The sequence below is a fragment of the Pezoporus occidentalis genome, unplaced genomic scaffold (genome assembly GCF_034315485.1).
Source record: "Pezoporus occidentalis ecotype Australia unplaced genomic scaffold, CSIRO_AGI_Poc_V1 ctg210, whole genome shotgun sequence".
In the NCBI taxonomy this organism is placed as follows: Eukaryota; Metazoa; Chordata; class Aves; order Psittaciformes; family Psittacidae; genus Pezoporus; species Pezoporus occidentalis.
In genome coordinates, this window is record NW_026913965.1 from 707,111 (window position 1) to 734,596 (window position 27,486).

At 39.0% G+C, this 27,486-nt stretch overlaps 1 protein-coding gene across 2 annotated transcripts in view; it reads right to left on the minus strand.

Moving 5' to 3' along the window:
- Positions 1–27,482, minus strand: part of LOC134164062 (protein FRA10AC1) — a 28,921-nt gene extending 1,439 nt beyond the window's left edge. Inside the window, exons 1-12 of one of the 2 annotated variants that reach the window (XM_062619461.1) lie at positions 27,238–27,482; positions 23,146–23,222; positions 21,057–21,149; positions 20,928–20,973; positions 18,995–19,071; positions 18,193–18,276; positions 17,640–17,724; positions 11,801–11,846; positions 8,406–8,519; positions 7,352–7,394; positions 5,757–5,878; positions 5,136–5,174 (exon numbers count right to left, since the gene is read on the minus strand). In XM_062619461.1, coding sequence (XP_062475445.1) covers positions 5,136–5,174; positions 5,757–5,878; positions 7,352–7,394; positions 8,406–8,519; positions 11,801–11,846; positions 17,640–17,724; positions 18,193–18,276; positions 18,995–19,071; positions 20,928–20,973; positions 21,057–21,149; positions 23,146–23,222; positions 27,238–27,270 — 859 coding nt within the window. In that variant the 5' untranslated portion in view covers positions 27,271–27,482. Of the gene's footprint in view, positions 1–5,135; positions 5,175–5,756; positions 5,879–7,351; positions 7,395–8,405; positions 8,520–11,800; positions 11,847–17,639; positions 17,725–18,192; positions 18,277–18,994; positions 19,072–20,927; positions 20,974–21,056; positions 21,150–23,145; positions 23,223–26,668; positions 26,789–27,237 lie in introns of those variants that run through there. The other variant, XM_062619460.1, reaches the window with a different exon arrangement.
- Positions 27,483–27,486: the final 4 nt, after the last annotated feature.

Here is a 27,486-nt window from a genome sequence, read left to right on the forward strand (position 1 = left end):
AGCGAAATTGTCAAAAAACATGGATTACTGCATAACTGTTTAGTGAAGTATACAGAAGGAATGACAACCAAAAAAAACCCAAATCCTGTCATCAGAAAGATGCCCTGGACTAAAAAAAAAAAATAAAATCTTCCAATAGCAATTTCCTGATAAGACAGACTTTGGACATGGTCTAAGTGTAAGAAAACTGCTTCAGCTGTTCCTGTACCTAACTGGGAAAAGCTAGGTGCTGAGGAGGCTCACGTGGCGGGGGGCGTTCCCGCGGTGACGGTGATCACTCCCTGCTGCTTGCCTTGAAAAGGCCTCAGAGAGGGCAGCGACCGGCCGGGTGCAGGGAGGAACAAGCAGGTCATGTTGCTGGTGTCCCAGACTGCGGACCAATATGGTTGTCTCCAGAAAGAGAGCTTGCAGTAAGAAAACTGCAGCAACTCAGACGGAGACCCCGTCCCAAACCGTGGCTGTTCAGGTCTCTGGGTGCAGGGAGTGCCAGAGCCTGCTGCTGCCGGGGGAGGGAGGACAGCATTCCACCTGCGTGAGGTGTGAGCAGGTAGAAGATCTGCTTAGCCTGGTGGCAAGACTTAAGGAGGAGGTTGAGACGCTGAGGACTATCAGGGAGTGTGAAAGGGAGATCGACTGGTGGAGTAACTCCCTGGCGTGCCGGTCGGAACGGTTCCAGGGAGATACCCCCCAAAAGGGGAAGGACCCCCTGCCTTCTCAGGCAGAGGGGGATGGCCCGAGACAGCCCCTGCCCTGTAGCTGTAGCGCAGAGGTAGGGGACCAGAAAGACGACGAGGGTTGGAAGCGAGTTCCAGTTCGACGTCGGGGGAAACCCTCCCCCCTTCCTGCCCTGCTTCCCCAGGTGTCCGTCTGTAATAGGTTCGAGGCCCTGGATCTTGAAGGAGAGGTAAGTGAGAATGTGGGGCAAGGCCAGCCCACAAGGCCACATAGGAAAAGGGGGTCGACTTTGCACCTCAAGACTGCCTCTGTTAAGAAAGAAAGAAGGGTCATTGTAGTAGGGGATTCCTTTCTGAGAGGAACAGAGGGCCCGATATGCAGAGTTGACCCTCATCATAGGGAAGTATGTAGTCTGCCTGGAGCCCGGATCAGGGATATCACTAGGGCGCTCCCCAACCTGGTGCACCCGACAGACTACTACCCGCTGCTGGTCTTCCAGACAGGTGGGGAGGAAGCTGCTTCCCGCAGTCTGAGGGGGATGAAGAAAGACTACAGGGCCTTGGGGCGGATGGTGAAAGAGTCTGGGGCTCAAGTGATCTTCTCCTCACTACTTCCATCTTCCACTGATGATGTGGGAAGGAATGGGAAGATTCAGTTCATGAACAATTGGCTACGAGACTGGTGCTACAGGCAGGGCTTTGGATTCTTTGATAATGGCTGGTTTTATAGGGCACCAGTCTGGACAATGTCAAGTGAGAAAGGTTTGTCTCACAGAGGCAAAAGGATACTGGGGCACGAATTAGCAGGGCTCATTTGGAGAGCTTTAAACTAGATTCGAAGGGGGATGGGGTTGTAGCTGGGCTTGCCCCAGTGGGGCAGCGCTCCAGAATTGATGAAGACTGGGAGGCCTCCTATAATCCTAGGGTGAAATCGGTGTGCTCAGCTCGCTCCCTGAAATGTCTGTACACCAATGCGCACAGCATGGGAAATAAGCAGGAGGAGTTGGAAACCTGTGTTAAGTCAGGAGACTATGATCTGGTGGCAATTACAGAGACGTGGTGGGACAGCTCACATGACTGGAATATAGTCATGGAGGGCTATGTCCTTTTCAGGAAAGACAGGCCAGCCAGGAGGGGTGGTGGGGTTGCTCTTTATGTGCGGGACCAACTACAATGCACCGAGTTCTGTCTGGGGACAGATGATGAGCGAGTTGAGAGTCTGTGGGTGAGAATTAAGGGGCAGGCTGGCAGGGGCGACACTGTTGTAGGTGTCTGTTACAGACCACCGGATCAGGGTGAGGAAGTTGACGAGGCCTTCTACAGGCAGCTGAGAGCGGCCTCACAGTCACAGGCCGTGGTCGTCATGGGGGATTTTAACTTCCCTGATGTTTGCTGGAAGGACCACTCGGCAACCCAGCCACAGTCCAGGAGGTTCCTCCAGTGTGTGGATGATAACTTCCTCCTGCAAATGGTGGATGAGCCGACCAGGAGAGGAGCGCTGCTGGATCTCATCCTCACTAACAAGGAGGGTCTGGTCGAAGCAGTAAGGGTTGAGGGCTGCCTTGGTTGCAGCGACCACGAGATGGTGAAGTTCAGGATCTTGTGTGGTAGGACTAGTAGAATACCAAGTAGAATTGCAACCCTGGACTTTAGCAGGGCAAACTTTGGCCTTTTCAAGCAATTGCTAGGGGAAATCCCATGGGCAAGGCTGCTTGAAGGAAAAGGGGCCCAAGATAGTTGGTTGACATTCAAGGACTGCTTTTTCCGTGCTCAAGATCGAAGCATCCCGACACGTAGGAAGTCAAGGAAGAGGGCCAGGAGACCTGCGTGGCTAAATAGGGAATTGCTGGGTATGCTCAAGTGGAAGAGGAGAGTTTACAGGTCATGGAAGGAGGGGCTGGCCACTTGGGAAGAATATAATGCTGCTGCTAGGGGATGTAGGAAGGCAGCTAGGAGGACTAAGGCATCCTTAGAATTAAACCTGGCAAGAAGGGTCAAGGACAGCAAAAAGAGCTTTTTCAAGTACATGGCAGACAAAACTAACACCAGAGGCAATGTAGGCCCACTGATGAACGGGATGGGTGCCCTGGTGACAGAAGATGCAGAGATGGCAGAGTTACTGAATGCCTTCTTTGTCTCTGTCTACTCTGCTGCAGGCAGTCCTGAAGAGCCCTATACCCCGGAGACCTTAGATGAAGTCAGGTCGACGGAACGGTTTGCCTTAGTCGATGAGGAATGGGTTAGAGATCAGTTGAGCAATCTGGACATCCATAAATCCATGGGTCCAGATGGGATGCACCCGCGGGTGCTGAGGGAACTGGCGGAAGTCATTGCTAGACCACTCGCCATCATCTTTACCAAGTCCTGGGAAACGGGAGAGGTGCCTGAGGACTGGAGGAAGGCAAATGTCACTCCGGTCTTCAAAAAGGGCAAGAAGGAGGACCCGGGTAACTATAGACCGGTCAGCCTCACCTCCATCCCTGGGAAAGTGATGGAACACCTTGTCCTTGGTGCCATCTTAAGGCATATCAAGGATAAGAGGGTTATGAGGGGCAGTCAACATGGCTTCACCAGGGGGAAATCATGTTTGACCAATCTCTTAGCCTTTTATGAGGAAATAACACGGTGGATGGATGATGGCAGAGCGGTGGATGTGGTCTACCTTGACTTCAGCAAAGCATTTGACACGGTCTCCCACAGCATCCTCACGGCTAAATTGAGGAAGTGTGGACTGGATGATCAGGTAGTGAGGTGGACTGCGAACTGGCTGAAGGAGAGAAGCCAGAGAGTTGTAGTCTATGGGGCGGAGTCTAGTTGGAGGCCTGTAACTAGTGGAGTGCCTCAAGGGTCAGTACTGGGACCGGTATTATTTAATATATTCATCAACGATTTAGATGAGGGAATCGAGTGTACTATCAGCAAGTTTGCTGATGACACTAAGCTGGGAGGAGTGGCTGACACGCCAGAAGGCTGTGCTGCCATCCAGCGAGACCTGGACAGGCTGGAGAGTTGGGCAGGGAATAACTGGATGAAATATAACAAGGGGAAGTGTAGAGTCCTGCATCTGGGCAGGAACAACCCCAGGTTCCAGTATAGGTTGGGGAACGACCTGCTAGAGAGCAGTGTAGGGGAGAGGGACCTGGGGGTCCTGGTGGACGACAGGATGACCATGAGCCAACACTGTGCCCTTGTGGCTAAGAAGGCCAATGGCATCCTGGGGTGTATTAGAAGGGTGGTGGTTAGTAGGTCGAGAGAGGTCCTCCTTCCCCTCTACTCTGCCCTGGTGAGACCCCATCTGGAATATTGTGTCCAGTTCTGGGCCCCTCAGTTCAAGAAGGACAGGGAGCTGCTGGAGAGAGTCCAGCGCAGGGCAACCAAGATGATTAAGGGAGTGGAGCATCTCCCTTATGAGGAAAGACTGAGGGAGCTGGGTCTCTAGAGAAGAGGAGACTGAGGGGTGACCTTATTAGTGTCTATAAATATATAAAGGGGGAATGTCACGAGGATGGAGCCAGGCTCTACTCAGTGGCAAACAATGATAGGACAAGGGGTAATGGGTGCAAACTGGAACACAAGAGGTTCCACTTAAACTTGAGAAGGAACTTCTTCTCAGTGAGGGTGACGGAACACTGGAACAGGCTGCCCAGGGAGGTTGTGGAGTCTCCTTCCCTGGAGACATTCAAAGCCCGCCTGGACATATTCCTGTGTAACGTTATCTAGGTGTTCCTGCTCTGGCAGGGGGATTGGACTAGATGATCTTTTGAGGTCCCTTCCCATCTCTAGCATACTGTGATACTGTGACATTCCTAAAAATGTATAGCACAGCAAAACAATCAATAGAAACAATCCCTTCTTCATAGTCGGCAGCATGAACTGTCATGACCAGGAGGTGGAGCTTGTTTCATCACAAAAGAAACAGGATGGGAACTACTGAGATACAGAAGCAACCTAAGAAATCACTGAGACTGAGTGCATCCACAAGTCGATCTCTGAGGTACTATAGGTGGTAGCTGGAAAAGCATGAGTTAAAGTCTAGGGTTTATTTTAGTAGAGTACATATTAGTATCGTTCCCTTGAGGGGAATGTAGCAGTTGTTCTATCAGAAAAGTACTTTCTTTACACAGCACACATTATACAGCACATATTTGCATACCTGGAACCATGCAATTATTAACAATGTAGCTATTTCATGCCCCCTACTCATTTCAGATTTCTGTTCTATTATCTGACCACATTTTTATCCCTTAAACTTAGAAGATTTCCTTCTTAAAATTCTTTACAGTTTTTCTCCAAGAATTTGTAAGCAATTATTTTGACCTTTCGTATCTCTTCTTGTTTTCACAGTGTTCATATCTTACGAAAAATTATCTTACAATTAAAACTAAGACCAATGACAAATGACTATGAGATAATACAACTTACTACAAAACATAAAATGCAGAAGATACTCAAATACTTTACCTTTATCAGAATTATCTGAATCTTCTGAAGAAACCTCATCTGGAAAGAAACACCAGTTAAAAAATAGTAAGTATATCTTAATTTATCTTTTAACTTAAATTGTTTACAAGGATATTTCTATCACACTATATTACACATAAACGTGTGCAAGCATGTACACAACATATATTCAAAGCAAGCAAAAGGTAGAAAGATTTTTTTCTGCATGTCTTCACAGTTAATCAGTTTGAGCCCAAACATTTTATCCTGAGATCTGTGGTGTAAAAAGGTTATCTATCTAAGATTTCCAAAAGACTTTCAACCCCAAAGCCTCAAGGAATTAAATACTTCACAACCCCTTCTGGTATGTAACGTCCAATACCTGGACAATTTTTCCTTGCAACGCATGTTTTTCTAAAGGATATCCCTCTCTGTAAATGTCAGAAATTTATCTTTTCTTTTTCTTCTCCAAATTCCTCTTTTTTTGTGCACCCAGGGAATTTTACCTAAGAAATTAATTTTTTTGACTGTGTTATAATCAAGAAAGTTACATATCTATATTCATGTAGCTATAGCAAAACTAAGATTCAACTAACATATTTGAATATTTTTAAAAATTAAACATTTAAAATTTAAATTTACCTTCACGGGTCTTTTTTTTGGACTTCTTTTTTGCCGAAGAAGATTTTTTCTTCTTACTTTTTGGCTCTTTAGATTTTAGTCCAGCTGTGCCTCTTTTCTTGCATGCTTTGACTTCTTTCCTCCTTTAAAAAAATGAATGCACACCTTTGAAATATGTAGTCTCAAACAACAGTAAATCTTGACTATTTAATTCAGTCAAATATTTGTCATTTTTTCCTATACCCTGTAACTAAACTGAAAAAAATAAATTAGTTAAAATGAGAAGTGCAATAGAAACAATGAAGCTCTATAGCTGAAGGCACAGGACAGGAATTCTGAAGCTACTAAAATGACACTGATGTAGGCAGCAAAACCAGTTCTTATTGGCATTCAAATACTAAAACCAAAAAATTATTTTATAATATGCCAAATACTCAGTTATACTGAAACCTTATAGAAAACTATTTTTTCATATATGTAATGAAAAAAACATAGTTAACACAGGTCTTAAAATTTGTTTTCATATTTGATAGCAACGAAATCTGAGGCAGAAGAATCTCAAGTCTAAGAATCTGCTACAAACCAACAACCCATGTATTTTATTGTCAGCCTTACTTATATAGGCTTATCACATAAACATAGCCTAACTTTTTCTTGCTTCTTTGCATAAAGTCAGTAAAATTGTTTCAAAGTATTACTCTGCAATTGACAAAGAGAAAATGTTTGCCCATGCTTATTCTGAATTCAAGTGCATTTACAATTTTACTTCCAAAAAAGAAGACAAAAAAGTCAACGTAATCTCATTTAGTTAATTCTTCTTAATATGCGCCCAACATGCTCTAATGAAACTGAATATGAATTCACTTTTAAAATGGATTCATTAACAGTCTTGGATATATCCATCTAGACATACCTTTGATTTGTCACTTTAGAAAAGAAATCACTGTTTCCTACCTGTAAGGTTTCCTTTTCCTTTTATGAATTTCAGGTAACTGTATGGCTTAAGTACTGAGCCACGCAACTAAGTTAATGCCACATCAAGAGTCAAAAAAACATAAAAACTGAATATCAATAGTTGTGGAATTCACTACGTTTATAGATAATATCAAAAAATCAAATCAAATCTTAATGCATACATTTTACAGGTTCAAAATTTACAATTTTTCTCTCCTATTAATAACTGATTCTCAAAGAACAAATACTCAAATTCAAAATGTCAAAGCACAGTCACTTGACTCACACATAAACCCACTACTTTTAAGAATAGAAAAAGCATTCCAGCTCTTAAACACAGCAAGAGAGAAAATAAAAAAGACAGTGTTTTGCATAAACTTTCAGAAAAGAAAAATAATCAATGGACTGAAACGAAGGAAACTTTTGTGGGGGTAGGGATGAGATTCTTCCACTTTGAGGGATTCTGTACTTTCATTAGTGCACTAGTATCTAACTCTCAGCAGTGGCAAGCCAGTAGCATTATAAGAGCTAAGAGCTCCAGAACAGAATCTGAAATCAGCATAAATTAAGTTCTTCATCACCTAGCTGAAGCTTTCTCCCTATTAGCTCTTCATCACAACTTTAATCTATTCAACCCACATATTTTCAAAATATTTCATTACCGGTGATGAAAGTTTAATTTGTGGGAACACTCTGGACACAGTCCTGAAAAAGAGAGAATGAGAACATTACAGAGATGTATTTGATAAGCATGATTATGAAAACATTAATACATACACAAAACTAGATAGAACTACTATCTTCCAATTTCAGTAGCTTTTCCTTCAAAACAAAAGTTACAATATAATTGCAGCCAGGGTTGAGAAATATACCATGATATACGTCTTCAGTACAAACCCAGATTTTACTAAACCTGGAGGAAGATCACAGATTTAGAGCTGGCAACTCTTCATAACCAAGTTATCAGTGCTTATCACTTACAGATACCCCATTTCATGGATTTCTGCGGATAGACCAAATTGATCTACAATTATACCAAAGATTCTCAAGCCTCTTAGAGCTTTGCCAGAGAGCAAGTGCTGCCACATGGAGTTTCTTGTGCACAAAAGAAAATACACCATGAGCTTGTCTTACGCAAAGTAACTGTGTGAACTGTGTAAGTTTAATTATCTGATGAACATATCAATGTGTACACAGTATTGAATAAGAAAATCCCACTCAAGAGGCAAGAATGGAAAAGGAAGAGACATAATTGAAGTTAGAATTTTTGGGAGAAAACAAAAGTACTAAAATCAGTAGAACTGAAGGTGTTCAAGAAGTTGTCTGGTCCAAATCCCTAAGGAATCCTAAGACACCTAATTGATTAAGCAAGTACAGTGATGAAACCCTCCTTACAACATAGTACTGTCCATTAAAAATAGATATGCTTGTATAAAAAAGTTTTATAATCTGTTATCTTAATTTATGGCACCACCAATTATACAGCATGAAGTGTTCAACCTGTAACAACTTTGTCATATATAATGATAACAGCCATTCTCTCCAAATCAAGACTGTCATACTACCTGTACTTAATAGAACAAAATTATCTCCTATTCAACATTTTGCATTTTGCATGAACTAATAATCATTACCACTGGGTCTCACTCAACAGCTTTTAAAGGACAAGATATTTGTCTTATTTTAAATGTACATATCCTTGAAGGGTTGACTTACTCAATTTCACAAGCGCATTCTTCTTTTCACCATGTTCAACGTAACCAAAATTCACCTCCCAGCTCTTCAGGCCTTCTTTCTCATCACAGTGCTTATTTCCACAGGAAAACTGACCTTTAAGGAAGTCAAAACCAGCAAACCATAGCTCAATAACAAACATGCATAGGTTTCAGCTTGTTATTTCCAGTCTTCCTCAGTTTTTCCTTTTTATTTTCCATTTCTTTCAAAGAGATAAAGCACAAATCTACAAGTAATATGCAGATTAAGAAAACAATAGCAGATAATGCAAAGCATTCAATCATGATTGCCTAGTACTGCATAATAGCAAAGAAAGCACATAACTTGAACTGTGTTTTACAATCTGTAGATGGAGGCATATGTTATAAAATAGTAAGTGTCATACTGAACTTTGACAAAATGAATGTCACTAGGATACATTCCATATTCTATATGATCACTTACTTAGCAGAGTGATGGATCAGGAGGTGTGATTCAGATATGCACCTTTAATGACATCAAACTATTCAAAGTATTATTTGAGATGCCCATGTTCTTATTACCTTTCTAGTTCATTTGATATACTGGACATAAAATTTGCATTTTATGACTTTCCATGAACACTTTACTTGTCTTTTAAGAAAAAGAAATCCAATTCTATGAGAAATTATATATCAGCTTTAAAAGCTTCCTTGGGTTTATTATGTAAAATATGACACTAATTTTAAACAATTTACACATAATATTGTTCGCACCACTGGGTTCCCAACACTGCAGTAATAAAGAAACATATATCCCCTTTGCAGAAGACTGATATGTATGCAGAGCTGGCAACAAGGATGTGTATTAATAGGCTCACAAGGAGGACCACTAATGAACAATCAAGCTCAGAATATTCTGCTTAAGCTGCTAACTAATGGGTTCACAGTGTCCTCAAATACTTCAGTTCTGCAATGTAAAACCACTTCCAATGCTAACACTTGAACGCAAAAAACATACTGATATATGGCTACATGGTGCACTATCCAAGTATTTTCCATTTTACCCTGCCTATTTTCCATGGAGGAAATTACTGAGAAAGAATAAACGGAAACAGGTTTGGAAGAATGTTTGTTTAAATAAGTTAAATTATATGTGCATTTATGCATGTATAAAATAGGCTAAGAGAGACACTACTATGCTAAAAGTGAAATGTTAGTTCACTGAAATAGTGAGAAAAATGGAAAGAAGATGAATTTACAGGTATTAAACCCTATTTCACCAAATAATATGGCTGGTTTGAGTATTTCACTATGTAATTGACAAATACAAGTAAGTAGAAAATAGCACATATATCCACATGTTCAGCTTTACTCTTTCTGCATATTATGAAAAAGTCCTATTCCACTCTACCCAATGTTTCCTATTTTCCTACAGAAAATAATTTAGGCCTTTTGCCTAAAATATCATTTACTATTAAATGTTATGCCATACCTTACTATTCATGCTTTGAAAGTAGAGAAAAAGTACTTGGGAAGGCATGCCAAATATGTTTTTTAAATAGCTTAAAAGCTTTTAATTTAATTAATCATGTGCCTACTATTCACTGATTTATAAAACTTGAAGTAGGGCTTCTACCTTAAGATTTTAATTAAGAAAATACCCATTTTGAGGAACCATTTATTGAAACTGTCAATGCATTACATCATTAACCACCATTAAGATTACATTTTAAATTTAAGGAGATACAACAGCAATCTCCAATATGACCTCCTATGCAAGGAGAGGAGAGGAGAAATATTCTGGCATTTACAATTAGTAATATGAGTAATACTGCTCCTTTCACTCGTCCTAACCCTTCTTCTTCTCCATGACCTTATGAAGACAGACATCGAAAACAAAGCAATCAAATGTGAGTAACCCACTCCTATGTTCCCTTCTTAACATACCTCAAAACACAGTGCAGTCCACCATCACAACTATTATTGTCATAGCTACAATACGCATATGCTCTCCCTTTAAAAACATGAATTATCAGACAGGTAGGTACTAATGCTTTATTAGCTTTAATTAAAGCAATTTACATTACCGATTTATACTTAAAACAGTAAAAGAAAGGCATTAAAGAGTCACCTATTTTAAATGAACATCTGAAACTGCACTTGAAAAGAGCATCTGACACACGAGATAAGGTTGAATTCTTGCGCCACTTAGTGGTGAAAGATAGTTTCTCAATTCTCGCTACTGTACGCTTTTCATCAGGATTCCACTAAAAAGCTCAAAACACGTAATTCTGCACCTTCTCCCACATTCTTAAATATAGGGTATTAGATATTAAAAGTAAAATGCGGCTTTAAATTCTTTTTCACCACAAAGACATAATTGTTCCTAAATTATTCATTTCTCATTTAATTTTAATTTTCTTTTTAAAAGCAATCAATAAATCATGCAACTGTATCAAATGTAATTATCTGTTAATATATTCTGCAGTGCTGAATGCAACATATGACTACAACTACCTTTAGAAGCTTTAATCTTTATAGGTTAAAAACCCCAGCCGTTAATGTTCATACTTCTTTCTGTGAAGTGATACATTTAAAAAAGTATATTTGTAAGTTCTTGCAATATATTATAATAAATAGAGCTGTTTACAGAACTGTTCTGATCAACAGTATCACTGTATGCAATTTTCTTGTGCATGCATACATGACTTCTGAAAACTGTACACATGTATGAAGATCTACCCACACGAACAGCAATAGAATCACATAATTTTCTTTCTTGCTTGGCCAATTCAAAAATTCCATGTGACCAGGCCATCAAATGGGGATCACTGTGCAAAGTCCCAATAACACATAAGAACTCACACATATAAGCAGGCAGAATACGCTACTGATTTAGAAATAGGATTGGGAGACATGACAAGCATCCCCACTGAAGCTTTCAAAAACCAATTTACCCTAAACCAGACATTACACACAGAACTTTAATTAAAAAGTAAATATTTGCAAAACAGCATTGCAGAAATAGTTAAGAAAATTATTTCCTGAGGAAAAGTATTGAGAGACTTCAATTAAAGCCATCAAAGACTAATGAGGTAACAGAACTACTGGAGAAAGGTAGCTAAAAAAAATAGCAGCTAAAAAAAAATATCCATGAAAAGCTACATTATCAAACTAATTATGCTGGTGTTCATTACAAATCTGACCCTGTGAAAATAAACCACGTTTTCTTAATTTTAATCAGTGTGCACTCTCGAGCTATGTGACATACACCAGCAAAGTTAGAAGTTAGGTCAATTAATTATCCATTGTTATTCAATAAACTTACCCGTATTGACAAATACTGTCAACAAAATTATACCAAAAAGCAGCAAGAAAAGCATTAAGGAAGAAAATAATATAAAACTAAAGCATTACCTTTTCCTGAAATTACTTCTTTCTCGTGTCGCCATCTAAATCCAAACTGTTAAGATAAGAACCAGAATTGTGAACAGTCGATGCATTCAGTGTAAAGACTAATTTCTGTTGACTGATGCCCTGCATGTAGTTCATCTATTTAATTCCAGTTGGTGGAATTTCATTTCTTTCTGTGTTAATTAAAAATATCTCTCTCCCTCTGCTTGACAGAATTATTCCAATTTACACATGCAATTCAAACAGCAACTTGCTAAAAGTCTTCACAACATGCCGAAGAACAAATAGGACAGACTGGCTTTACTAGCTACTTCCTTGCAATTTTGTCCATACTGAAAACATCACTGGAATACTGAAAAGTTGTATTAGTACATTATCAATAGATCACTTCTTACACTCTAAGGCAAAAAAATTCAAACCAAACCAACTGACAACTAAGTTGTATTTCTCTTTACATTGCCTAGAAACTTTACCTGTAGATAACCCATCTACTATTTTTGTTTTCCAACAGAATCTGCTTCAAACTGTCAAAATGGCAAGTACCTCAGTGAAAAGACTGAAGACGGAAGGGAGTGCAAACAGCATGGAAAAAACAATTATATTTTCAATAACAACTAGAAAGAGGCGTACAACTTCTCTAAAAAAGGTTACCTTGTACTTTCATTTAAAATTCATGTTCACAAGATGACAAGTAGATAAAATTGCTGCTCTGTGAGCAAAGCACAGAAGACTCTGAACTTCACATTAAAAGATGGGGACGGAAGAGGGAAAAGAAGGATTACAAAATCCAAGAGGTACAAAAATGGCTGCAAAGCCCATCTTTGGAACCCTTTGGATATGAACCTTCTCCTGGTGCACTGATAGACTGAACCCACACAAATGTGCACTTTGTAAATGTGTAAGTTCTGCAACATCCTGTATTGATTTTCAATCTTTTAAATTTAGTTTTTGAACACTCCACAGAAGCACAAGTACCTATTGCTGTGTGTGGTCTTGAACGCTGTTAATTTTTTAATAAACAATAATAATTCTTTATCTGAAGGGCAACACCATGGACTTCTCGTATGTGAAGTAGTATGTGGTTCAAAGAACATCAGTTAAAAAACATTTAAAGTTTTGGCTTTTAAGAATGTGCCATACTTTCATATACATGCTTTGAAACTTAGTAACAAAGCTAAACAAACTTAAAAGAAAGGTGTCAGCAGCCAAATATTTTGTCAGCACTGATTCTCCCCAAGTCAATATATTACATAGATGTCTAAGAAAACTAAAAATTTGTACACCAACAAAATACTTGCCACTTTAAATCAGTCCACTAATTTCTGAATTTGTGTTATAACATAAACAGTGTTTTCACACCCGCTGGTTTCACTGGTAAAAAAAAATGACCAATCAGGTTCTGCTATCATACAGCCTATGACAGTCTGCTAAGACTGGATCAGACTGTGCTTCGCCTACTTTACAAACCTGCAGTGATGTCTCAAGTACCATTATACCACTCAAGCTTGGGTCCAACAAAAAGAAGTCAGTTGTAAAAACCAAGAACTGCGTTGAATAGTTCAGTGAAAACAGAATGCAAAATACATCTGTGAGTGCAGAATTAATGATGGAACCAGTTCATCCAAAGAGTTATGGCGATTGGTTTTCCTCTTCAAAGAATATTTGCTGGTCTACAAAGTTTTCTAATCCTGAAAAACTTGTGATGCAATTGAAAAATACAGCAAGTTTACTATTAAATATCAACAATATTTTGGCACCAATTTTGAACATGTGTGCTGCTGGCAATAAAAAGTAAAGAACAATTTGACCTTATCTGCATATTTGCTTTTTCATAGTCCATCTGTTACTTCAGCAATCACCAAGTTATCCATGCACACTTTTGCTACTCGAGAAGACTTCTACACAAATTTTCCCTCATAGTCTAAAGCTGACTCAATACAATGTAAATGAGATTATATCCTTACAGAATATTTCTGTAATATCAAGAAAACTAAGCAAAATAAAAGAGGTAGGCAGAACAACCTGTAAGTATATCTAGGACAAAAGTTGAACTCCTCTGCATCCATTTTTGCCAATCATTCTTCCACCAACTAACGGAAAATGACAGAAAGTGGCCAAGGCTAAGAAGAAACAATAAAATAAAAATTAAATACAACTGAATTCCTCTAACTAAGCTGAAATCTCAGGAACAGACTAAAGTGTATAAGAATTAGAGTATGATGTTGAATAGTTGGCCTGCAATATTAAGGAATGCAAAAGCATCATCAGTAGACAGCATGGGGCTTTGAGCAACCTGGTCTAGTGGGAGGTGTCCCTGCTCATGGCAAGGGGATTGGAACTGGATGATCTTTAAGATCGCTTACAACCCAAATCATTCTATGATTCTGCCTCATCTTCTTTATTAAATAAGTTCATCAAGATCCTAAATGAGCTATTTCTACAAGGCAGACCAAAACAGATGCTTTGCAAGAGTATCAAACGGCTAACTTAATAAGAAATGATAGTTTTAAAAATGTGAAAGACCATTTAATACCCATAGGTATAAAATTCCCAAATTAAATATGGACAGCTTGCATAATATGCATTGGCTGCAGCAACAAGTAATGTCCAGTGACCTCTTTCACAAAAAAAGAAATGTATGAATTCAGACAACACTGTGGAAAAATACTGTATTTTACATATTTTTCTTTTTGCAGGAAAGCCTCCATGCTGAAAAAGTGACAAAGCAAAAGTACTGACATTACCAAGTGGAAGACAAGTTTCCCTAGAAATCTGAAAATTATTTGGAAATCAAAACAAAGTATAAAATGTATTCTGTTTAATGACCAGGTGTCAAACAGATTTCATTTCTTAGCAAATAGGAGACATTTCCAATCTGTTAAGCTACAAAACAAAGCACAGAGACAACAAATAAGAACGTTTCTAGGAAAATAAGACAACAAAGATAACATTTCTAGTCCAATGTGTATCAAAGTAAAACCTACATGCACAGCACTCTTCCTTACTGCACTGCAAAACTGACAATGGAACACAACTATCTGACAATGAGATGGTCATTTATCAGCCTCAAAGCTTGCAGACAAGATACACTGAAGGTTCAAAGACAACCTTGACCTAAAAATTCTGATTTAGGGAAAATACAAGAAATAACAGACCCATCACAAGTAAGAGCTGTCAGAGCACACTCTTCCAGTGTCTCTAAGTAACCTCACACCACAGGGTCACCGTGGCATTTCCATTAAAAATGTTTATACGTCCTAACTACACAAAGAGAAGTGGGATCGTAGATCACAGGTCCCATTTGTCTGCAGCTAGCAAGGTGAGCGCCCGTGTGCAAATGAGTGTGTGAACACCAGCAAAGACTGAGGCAGACTAGCCCTCAGGTAAAGTAGTCTGGGAGCAAGGAGGATGAATGGGTCACCACCAGCCAGCTCTGAGTATGAGAGCACCTGTGTATCTCTAATGACAAGAGCACAGGGGGTATCTCCTATGGGACGAGGGGAGTCCCAGCCATCTCTGTGAGTGCGTATGTGTATATGCATGCACATATGGGAATGAAACAGTCTGAACTAGCAATTGAAGAGCAGCCGTGGCATTGGGGTTTCATATGTCTTGGGTCTTCTGTTTTCTTTTGAGTTTTTGGTCTTCGACAAGGTAGTCTGCTTATTTTTCAAGAGAACCCCTTGCATAGAACTGGTCCTTATCATTATCTAGTACTTAGGAAAACAAGTTGATTTTTCTCAGAATAAAAGTTCTACATGAGATCTGAGCTACAACCTCTATTCAGAGGTCTTTAAAAAAAACAGCTGCCTAGAAGATTTTGGCCAGTAGCAAAACCATTACCGTTGTGAAAAGACAGATGAGTATGTACATGCAAGCCTCAGTCTATGCTATATATATATTAAAAACATCACAGTAAAGTGGCCTCCAACTTTACTTTGACACCACTTAGCAGGATATAGAATCATAGAACAGTCCAGGAAAGGGACCTCGAAAGATGATGTGGTCTAATCTTTTATGGGAAAGGGAGCCTAGATGAGGTTACCTATCACCCTGTCCAACAACATCTTGAAAACCTCCAGTGACAGAGACTCTGCTTCACCACTGGGGAGGTTGTTTCAGTGAATTAATATTCTCACTTTAAAAAACGTCTTCCTTGTATTAAGAGGAAGCATCATCATATACAGCATCAACAACTAGCATACAAAAGGCTGGACAGCTGAGAAGCTTGTTACCCACCCTGCACCTCTCAAAGCACCAGAACTGCAGAACAGAAGGCACACGGGGCTAAAGATATCCAACTTCCAGTTTCTGGCAATGCAGAGAAAGAATCAAGGCAGAAAAAGTCTGAAAGCACAGACTGCATTCCATTGGTGTGAATGGGATCAGCAGCCTATTTCTGACTTCCAAGAAAAAAAACCTGCTTTGATACCCTTCTGTACCAAACATGGGCATGCATAGATGAGTAATGAGGGAAAAAAAAATGAGATTTTTCTCATTTTTCTAAGAATTTCTAAGAAAGGACATGCTCAGAACATATTTGAGAATAGAAAACATAGCCTAATGTAAGAAAACTAATTACATGATATAGCAGAGCTATACTGACATGGCAACTCCAAAACCATAGGTAATGACTTACGAGCATACATAGGAATTCAGAGTGACCTCAGAGTTAGGATAGCCACATTTTAAGTCTGTCAGGGAAACACTGTTTGCACAACACTCACACACACACACAAAAAAAATGGAAACTGGGGCAGAACTGTTTCCCACAAAAGACAGCAAACATATGGAAACTTGGCACGGTAGTTGAAGAAACAAAATCTGTAAGCATGCTGAGGGAAAATCAGCTGGGGAGGTGGGTCAAAGATTGAGGGATATGAAACAGCTATAGGAAAATAAAATCAAATTTACTCAAAAAAAAAAAAGAAGGAGGGAAAACTTCTTCAGAATTTTATATTTTATTAATTTTCATTTAAGTTTTGCATTTTTCTGTTACAACGGTCTTTAGAAGGCTGTCATCTTTTCTACCTAGTATTAGTTTAGGTCCAGTCCTTGCAAACATTTACCAGTGAACATAATTTTCAGTACTATAAATAGTCTCAAAGAACTTACATAGCCACTGTTTGCAGGGCTGGGTTGTTACTATGTGCTAACAACACTAAGACATCTGAGTTGAGCAATACTCTTTGCAAAATCACAATAGAAATTTCATGTATTCTTTTTGACCAAGATGTTAGTCAGCCAGAAACTTCAAAACGAAAAAGGTTGTTCCAGTTAAGAAAAACCGGTGCTGGAATTGGGCTGTTTCTCTTAAATTCTATTTACTTACAAGGAACATACAAATCCTGTTTCCATAAACAGAAAAGAATGACCAGCAAAAGAAACTGCTTTAGAACAGATACTTCCAAAACAGTTTCTGCCAGCATCCCAGTATAAAACTCTCTCTTTTTAGACTATGTCTTTTTTTTCTTTCCCCTTAATAGTAACATTCCCAGGGACTTTTTTTAGGCTTCATCCAGTGATTCTCTCCAGGCAAACTTCTATCGTCTTCCCTCCTTAACCTCTCTCCGTTTTCTGCCTTTCTTACACACAATGTACCTCTTCATAAAACACCATCTGACAGAAGAGCTCCTCTTCCCACAGAAGCACATTTCTGGGGCAGCAACAATGCTTGGATTCAAACTGCTGCTGCTTATTAAATAACTTGACAAGTTCTCACAATTCTCTTTCTAGGGTAGGGGTACTAACATTCTGGTTTCACAATATATACACAATCAAGACAATTTTTTTAAAAAGGGCATACTTTAAAACCAAAATTATTTACAATACTGAAATGTACCTTATTCTCTTTGTATCTGCTGATATCTGCTATACAGTATTCTTTGAACAACTTATCATAATACTTCTTTGCAAGCCTCTTTTCCCTGTAAGGAAAAGTATTATTTTTATTAAACAGAACATGATATGATTCATTTTAGATTGTAATCACATTGGCAAGATAAAGACATGTTGTTTAATCTGAAGAACACAAGTTGCAAGGCTAAAAATTCAACAGAAATACATTCACTAAGCCAAGAGATAATTTCCATAAAACTGGAAAAATACATCTAACATACATCTACAGCACAAATCAAACTGTATTTTTTCAAACTAGGCTTCCTTCAGAATTTTCAGAACAGTCATTTGGATCTCAGAGATCACACAAACATTTCTCAGTTCTTTCTGTCATCAATTAATTTTGCACTGACCTTTATAAGGTCTTTAATTTTTAAATGCATTAAGGATCAAAGAGTTATCACTAAGTATGCACGATAATTCTTAAGTAGTAGGGGACACCACAAATTTAATACAAGTGATCTAAAAATAACATGTTCTGTAACAGTTCCAGGTACCAATTCATGTCTGCTTCATCTTCTTCGTTCCACAGGAATCTATGGTTTTCTCTAATAACATCAAGATCCGTCTTGTCATTTGCTCTATAGAAGGACACATTTTTTTTAGTACAATGTAACATTAAAATGAAAAGTCAGTCAAATAACAATTTGGTAAACACCACTATTTCACAGTTGTGATCTCTACCTCACTGCAAAAAGGAATATATTGCTATGGAATAAAACTATGAAAACATATATTCCCTGGCATATATTTTCCCCAGTGAAAAATTCACAGTGGAAAATGGCCACTGAAATGGGATGACTTGATCCTGTCTGAAAATACTTTTTACACTTTTTATTGGAGACAGTAATGTTAGAAGGCAGCTACAGACAGCCCTAAAGAAGGTTATCATTATTCTGGACAATGGATAGCAATTCTGCATATTTCAAAAGTATTTCAGATTGTTATTTTGAAGTTACTGACAGATATTTCTCAATGTACCCTCAATACAAAATTAATGCTAACCTGTCATCTTTCCTTTTACATAATAAAAGAATAATTCAGTTCATGATAAATTCTTATATAAAAATATGGGAAAAAAAACAACAACCCTAAACCCCAAAACAAAAATTAAACCAGGCAATTCCGTGTTTTGGTTATTTACAATGAATGTAGTTATTATTTATGACCAAAAGAATTAATAATTTGATGCACAGCCACAACCCCCCTCTCCCCACAAAGCTACAATATATGTTTAATGGCTTCACATAACAGGGGAGCTTTGGGGGCATGAGGGGAAAGATTGCCAATGGTTCTTACCCAGAACGTCGGAAATCTTCTATTTTGCCACCATAGTACAAAATGTAATCTTTCACAAGCTTCTTATGTCTTTCATACTGAATAAAGCAATTAAGGATGGCTGCAGAACTTACCTTCTTTTAACATAGTTTAAAAATAATAAAAAAATAAAAATACAAACTTTTTTATACACTTAACGGAAAGAAGGGTTCGGTTTTGTTTTTTTATTTTTTCCAAATACAGGAATTCAAGGCAACTTCATCTTTCAACCTCATTCAGCTGCCAGACCTTTATAAATTTCTCTTCTATCAAAGATGCTCTGTATGCATATAGATAGAAACTGAGTCCATCTTTTCAGCTGTGAGTTAAACAATAGCTTCTTAGAACTGCAACTTAAGTTTGAACCAGATTTGTATTTTCATATTATGTAAATAGTCTGGCTTCTAAAATTGAATAATTTATTACATTTTATCATCCACATTCAAATAAAAATTATCTATCTTCTTTGGTTGGGAGACGAAAGGAATGGAAAAGTATGTAATGCTTACTGTAGAACACTTTGGGCTCAGAGACATGATTTGAAACACATTTTGTACCATAATTTGACCAAAAATATGCAATTACTTACTCAGAAAATAAGTGTCTTCATAAATAAAAACATTATATATGGCTAAAATATTTTCAATTAACTTGTATGGTGTTTCTGAAGCAGCAAATTGAGAAACACAGTATCTTCTGGTACATATTCCAGCAAATACTGCATCAGTTTGAATAATTTTTATCAACCTGCTATTCAGATATGTATTAAAATTTTATTGAGAAAACATTTAATTTCCAAAGCCTTCAAAAAGTTAATTTAACCTCAGTATGTATCTTTCTTTTCTCTTTCCACCACAAACAGAAGGACAGAGAAGCAAACCCAGAATATTTAACTGGCACAAATAAGCATATTTAACAAAACATACTATTTTGTGCTGCTATTTGAGTTACTAGGTGTTAAAACTGCATAACAGTAAAGGTTTTACATATGAACTACTCAAAAACATTAGCAGAAACTCATAGAAGTCTCTACATAATGAGTTTTATAGTCATTCCAGCATACACAGACTTTTCTATGGATAATGACAGTCCACAAAGTCAGTGGGACTGATTTAAGATATGTCCCCTTCACAGACATATAATGGTTTATGCAGCGCCTGGCCAAATCCCAAGCAGGTTAGGAGAAGTTACTGTCTGTTTACTGCAGTTTTCAGATTTAGGTAAGTCTTTCCACATATAATTAGTCTTTACTTTCCTATTTATTAACTGTTACAGCTGAAGAACAGCTATTTAAACAAACAGGGAACTGATGGTATTTCAGATACACTGAAGTCAAAATATGTAACGTCTGGCCCAGGTGAAAACTGAATGAAAGAAGAAAGGTTGTAACCTAAATAAGGCAGTAGTTATAAAAACAGTTTAAAATTATGCATGAAACATGATTAAGATAGTAAAAAAACCCCTTCACGTGATATTTAGCAGGCTTATATTAGAGTAGCTGTAGAAGATATTACTGGAGATCAGGCTGTTTTGAACAGACTTTTGAACTAACTAATGCTTCCTTAAATTTCCAGTAGAAATGTATTTGTCCATAGGTCATAGCAACTTTATATAGAATTACGCTCTGTATAAACTCAACCAAAACAGCAAAGTGTCTTTGTGCCAGTCTAAATAAAATTCACTGCGTAACTTAAACCCAAACAGGACAAATGATTTTATAGGACAAATCTGACAATGCTTCTACTGACTAGAGTATTCTCAGTCATCTCAGCAACAAAAAGAAACTAATTTTAAAACTCAGTATCTGGTACTACACTGTCAACTGCTGTGATAACTGAGCAACCCCAGTATTTCAGCATAAGGGATAACCTATGTTCCATCTTCAAACTTGAATTAAAATGAAACAGAAGGATACGGCATCCATTGCTATCAGGTGGCATCTTCGTTTTCTTGCTTCTTCCCTGTTAATAACAAATACATTTGAGTGACAGATGTCTTTACATTAAGTGAAAAACGTCTCACAAAAGCAACAGACAGAACATACCTATCCCATTCTTCAGCTGCAAATTGTCTGTGAACCATGCTGCCTTGCTTTGGTTTTTGGAATGGCTTTATCAGAAGGCCATCTTCCTTTACACTAAAGGTAGGGAGGAGAAAGGCAGAAAAGTTAGTCAAGAGCTTTATATAAGCAATAAAATTTGCATATGCCACACTCTGCACTAGCTTGAGTGACAAAACCTGCTATATTGCTAGCTTCTACAGGGATAGAACCGAACTTCATAACCAACATCAGGTTAGACTTTACTTCATTTGTCGAACAAAATAATAAAGGCATTTGCTTACAGTTAGCATTTAAAAATAACCTGCTTAAAACAGCAGTCTGTAATATTTATTTTTAGCATTATCACTATAGAACTACAATGAAAAAAAGCATGAATATTCCTCAGCTTCCCTCCATGTGCAAAGCTCCATAAATCTCAGCTCAACAGCCAAGTAGGAAGTAGGAAGGACAGTATGTTCACTGAATAAGAGTGACTGCTAGTAACCTTATCCCATCCTTTCATGCCAATGTCTCAACACACCATTAAACAACTCTGCCTCCCTCAGTGTAATCAAAAGAATTACTCATTTAAAACTTTAGTACTGGATTGTGAAGCATACTTGTCAGTGGGCAGCTAAAAATATGTTCAGAATTCAACAAAGTAATAAAAATTTAACTATAAAGTGATGCACTTAGCTAGTAAAAGATATATTTAGTTAGTTCCACTCCTCATAGAGGTGAAGAAAAGATTTTTCCATAATTATCAGCTGGCAGAAATAATGGAAGTCAGAAACCTGTAGAAAGCAAGCCAAGGAATTCATACTTCAAGCTACAGAATACAGGACTCTAGAAACTAAGGATTTTTATTATTTGCTCCAAAGGATCTGTAGGCACAAAATTCCCACAAGGAGTCTCCATAAAACAGGAATATGGAGAAAACTTAAGACTAATATTTTCCACCAAGTGAAAATAAATATCTTCACAGAGCAAGAAAAGGATATATATATATATACAGTGAACCAACATTAGAGCCGAACTGGGAATTAGCAGTAGTGTGCCAGAACAAGGGTAATGATGATATTTTTGAAAGGCTCCTGTTAATATTCCACCTAGAATAGAAAGTGGAATGGTATAATGTGTAATGGCCTTTTAAAGAAACTGAACAAAACCAGTCACTGTTTTAATGGAGAACAGCTATATTTATAAAATAAATGGAACAGCACAATGCCTGCTATTATTCCAATGATTAAAACATATTTTTTTTTCCCAGGATGCACTCATACACTACAAAGCCCATTCTTTCAATTTTACTACAAGGGAAAATATGCAAGAGTCCTAGGAAGGCTTCCAGAAAGCCTTTTCAAATAAAGTCCAGTAGCAGAGCACGGGAGAGACAGAAAAAGGTATGAAAAATATATGCACAGTAGAGGCTAAATGCTCAGTACAGTGCAGAAAGTGTCAAAGGACTGTGGTACCACGTATGTAGATGAAAATATTAACAACAATAAGATCAGACTCCAAAAGTCAAAGTCACTAATTGTGTGAACCACTGAAAGAACTGGCAAAGGTGATCTCGAATAAGAGATGTGTAGTTACATTTCAAGGATTGAGCACAACACAGTTCACCAATTCCAGGTCTCTTCACAAATTAAATGATAAATAGCATAAATCCTTCACTTCCTACAAGCAGGCATTTTATATCTACAAAGCTTGCTGCCATTTGGCCTTTTTTCCTTTGCTCTCTTAGCCGTTCCATGCATCCTGACGGATCACAGGGAAGCGAACTGTGCAGCCAAACCTCAGCAGTTGATACTAATGCTTGGAAAAATGAAATGCTCTGCTCCAAGGCTGAGGGGCATGTAGGCACAAGATGGACATGGCAGAATGAACCTTGTTCAGCTGCCCCTGGGAGACAACGCTCTCTGGCAAGCTTGACATGAGGAGATGCAGGAATCAGAGACTGATTTTTCAAAAACCACATCAAACCATTTCAACACCACCCTTTACTTATGACAGCATGATCTTGTATATACAGTAATAGGCCATTTGCACACAACATATAATGCAAAGTGTTAATTCTGTACTACATTACCTTTTAGTCTTTTGCACAGACTTCTCTCCGTTCTCCTCATCACTAAAATCAGAATCATAGCCTCCATGGCCACGTCCCTGAAAAAAGACAAGAGTCAACACACCTGCTAATGTAATATTGACACTGCATAAATAGAAATCAGTACTGTCCATCATGCATAAATGAGAGAAAGATAGAGAGCAAGCAAGCAAGTGCAAATTCTCACGTGTCTACACGAAACCAAATCCAATAGACAATGCAGAGTATATTCCAAATAACAGAGGGCAAAGCCAGACATCAGTCTATCACAAGATCGCTTTATAAATAATTTATATGTAGATGCCCCCATATTTAATCTTCACACAGATGCCAAAAATGTGATAAACGTCTTCAGTCTTTACTTTCAAACAATCTCTCTTATGTATGAAAAAGCTAAGTATTTTCCCCAGGAGCCACTCATTCAGTGGGCTTGAGGACATCAACTGATGTGCCCATATTATCACAGATAAGAACAAAAGTTTATTGGGCTGTGGCACAGAATTTTATATTAGATCTTACATTGCCAGATGGAAAGCTGGTTGAAATGATATCTAAATACAAAACAACAATATGTCTGAAAAATGTATCATCTAATCATCAAAATATTTCTACCGTGAAATGAAATCTTTCTCCCACATACTACAATGTTAAATTAATGAATATAAGAAACCCAAAATACCTTATACCTTAATGCCATCAAACGACTAAGCACTAACTGATGCTGAGATCTAAAACCTCCACCTTTCAGAGCATAGTTACATGTTTACTTCTTTCAGCAGAAGTAATGTCTTAAGCAGATCCCATCTTCTCTCCCTCACTCCTACTTTAGTACTTTTGATCCATTTGCTCAGTTACAATTGTGAAACTACACATAAACCAGATAAATCAACTCACCCAAGTTATAAAGGTTCCTACCTAAAAAAACATTATTTTAACCCAGATAAGCTTCCTGGCAGTTCATCTAGAGCCCCATAACCAGCTTCACCAGCCAGCTGTGGGGTAGCACAGGAAGAGAACAGCCAGAGCTGGAAACTGCATAAACTGGCACTGACACCAAAAAATGATTTACAAACCAGAATATTTACACAACTAAGCTAAAAACATGAGAGATGGTTATTATACATCTGCATGGGGAAAGGTTCAATACATGCTTCCTAAGTATCATGGTAATTCAGACTGTGGATAAGAAAAGGAACTGGATTAGAAAACCAGTGTATTTGATTCAGCATTGCTGATTCTTAAATCACCTACAATCATATTCCTCCTCAGACAAAAACCTGAGAAAAACAAAATCTGAAAAAAAGATGCATCTCTTCTGGATGATTTGCCTTCCCTTGCTGCAAATGCCTGCTAGCAATGCCATGCTGCAGACACAGCTGTATCCTCTACTGACATCAAAAAGCTCTATCTTGTTGGTCTGTAATGTGCAGAGTATGTAAAATACTATCTTTTCACGCTGGTGGTGAAGGATTGATTTTTAATATTTTAATTAATTTATATTACCAGTATTAATATGTGACTTTTTTGCTTTAATACTGTAACATTCTTTTCACTCTTGAACTTTTCTGAAGAAGACCTAGCTCACATACACACATCAATTTGAACAAAAGCAAATCAGGACTTTCCCAAGAGACACAAAAATTATCAATTGCCAAAAAAAGTCTGGCAGATGTCTGCAGTGTGTGGTGTAAGGTGGGCCTCACACACTGGCAAAAGTGCAGCAATGGTGCAAAGTCCCATGGTAATCCACAGTTCAGATGCAGGTCCCCTAGCTTAGGTGGTTCTCATAGCACGCTTGTCACTATTTTCATTAATGAAGCTTGTCTGGTCTTGAGAAAAGGCTGAACACATTACAAGTGTGCAGCAAATATATTTATACTTGGCCTCTAAATTTTAAAAATATCATGTCAATCCAGGAATGTTTTAATTGGCAAAATAATGCTTTCCAGATGAACACTGAGAGCTTCCTTCACACTCAAAAGGGGAGAAAGTCCAAGCCAACACAATGTGCATGAAAGTCAACATGAGACAGATGAAGTATAAAAACAGGCAAGAAGGGAAAAGCTCAAATAAAAGGAGATTTTCCCACAGTGGATTCCCTTGAATGTTGGGCCTCAGGAAAGATGTAAACATACTTGATAATCAGCTCCCAAATGATTCCAGGAATGACTCAAGCAAAAAAAAAGCTGCTCCAACAGAGTCATATTGTAGGGCCCTCAGAAGCTGCTGACTGCCCTTTGGAAAGCTGTGACCGTGAATATAGACCCAGGCATGGCCAAGGTCCTCAGAGGCTGCTCTTCCAACTGGAAACTTCACAGAATGACACTAAGATGACCTGATTTTAAAGTAAAACATAAAAATGAACTCCACTAAAGAATCACATCCATAAATGAATCTTTACATTTTGGAAGGGAAATGTAAACAGACACCTGCTTAATGTTGTGAAATTTCAAGACTGATTTCTCCCCTTCTCCACAAAAAAAAAAAAAGACAGGCAATAATCCCCAACACGTAGAATGTATTTAACTCGAGTAAAAGAGAGGCAGATACCAAAGTTTTGTGCCTAAACTAGTGGATTTTAACAGGCATGTGTAGACACGGATATGCAAAATTGTCAAGAAAACCTAGAATAACTACTTTCACTATTCGATAAACTCTTTAATTAATCTTCACTTTGATGGAATTTGTCAGAAACTCAGGATGCTTTAGTATATTAGCAAGGTAAATACCAAATATTTTATCAAAATATAAACCTAAATAAAAGCTACATAATTTAAATGGCACAGCTTTTTTTTCTGTTTCACCAACTTTGAACTTCCTTTTTCCCAAACAAGAAAACAAACTGAAACCACAAAACCAGAACAAGTACCAATCACTGACATTTAAGTAATCCCAACATCCTGGATTAATTAACAGCAAAGCAATTGGAGACAGAACCAAGCCCACTAATTTAGGGCTCCTAAAAACCTGCAACTTAAACCCAGTAAATCTACAAACACTGTATGCAACTGAGAGCAGAGATGTCAACTGCTGATGTCACTACAGGACACTGCATTTACAGGTGGTATTTGCATCCAGAAAAAGCATCTCTTTTAACCCTCTCCACTGGAACAAACACACACTAGTGACATGGACATGTCGTAATTCACACTGACCCTCCTGTTCACAACACAAAGCTGAAAAGAAAGGCAGTTAAAAAAAAAAGGGGGGGGGGCAAAACAATCCTACACACAAAAACCCAAGTCATGCCCCTGACAACCGTAATCTTGCTACTCCCCACACAAGTGACACTCCCATCCTTCCCCTTATCTGCCCAGTACACAGGTCTGCACTCATGTCTGCTCACAGCCCAGATGTGGCCGAAAACAGCCCTGACAGTTCATTTTGGTTCAACAAACTGCCCTGGGAGAGTTTGAAGAGAACAGGGCTTGGGGAGCTGTCCTGGCTGGATAAAGGGTGCCATGCTGAGTGTCAGCAGAGTTCACTGCAAAAACACTCTTCCTACCTTAAGACTTTGCAATTTCCACTTGGGAGAAAAGACGTGAGAGTAAGTACAATTAGCTTCAAATCTACTCTTCCTTGTAAAACTAATTACGATAAATATCTGCATATACAACCCAGTGAACCAAAACAGAACACACAGGATACTGCCCCTTTATTAAAACTCTGAAGATACGGAAGGAGCAGCAGGAGTAAGGTATAGGTAACAGCAGACCACGACGGTGAGGTTTAGAGCTTTGTGGGGCTCCAAGGAGAAAAATCACACCGAAGACCGGCCCGTGTGGGTCCGACACGACTTCGAAGCTGTTCTTACTCCCCGAAAACCAGCCAGCTCTGCTCTAGCTTGCTGCGCAGCCCGCCAGACCGGGCCCGCCGCCACCAGGGCGGCCGCGGGGCACAGTCCAGTGACTCCGACACAAGACTCAACCTCCCGACTGCCGGCCCGCCACACTGCCCCATCCCCGCACAGGCACGGCCTGGCCCCTCCGCCGGCTCCACCCCTCCGCGATGGAGGCCGAGGAGGCCGCGGCCTGCCCGCTGCCCGCCCCTCCCTTTCTCCAGGGCCCCACTCACGGCGGCGGATAGGAACAGCTGGTTAGGCACCATGACGGCGGCGCGGGCCGCCCGGCCGGAGGGGAGAGTTGGCTGGGAACGCGGGCGAAGACCGCCTCCTCCTCCGCCACCCGGCCCTACTCGCCGGCCGCGGCGCTGCTCCGCGGCCCGCTCCCGTGGGCCCCTCCCGGAAACTGGGCACAGAGGCGGAGCACGGCCGCTGCGCCGGCTGCCTCCCTCTGCCGCTGGCGGGCGGCGCGGCGCTGGGCA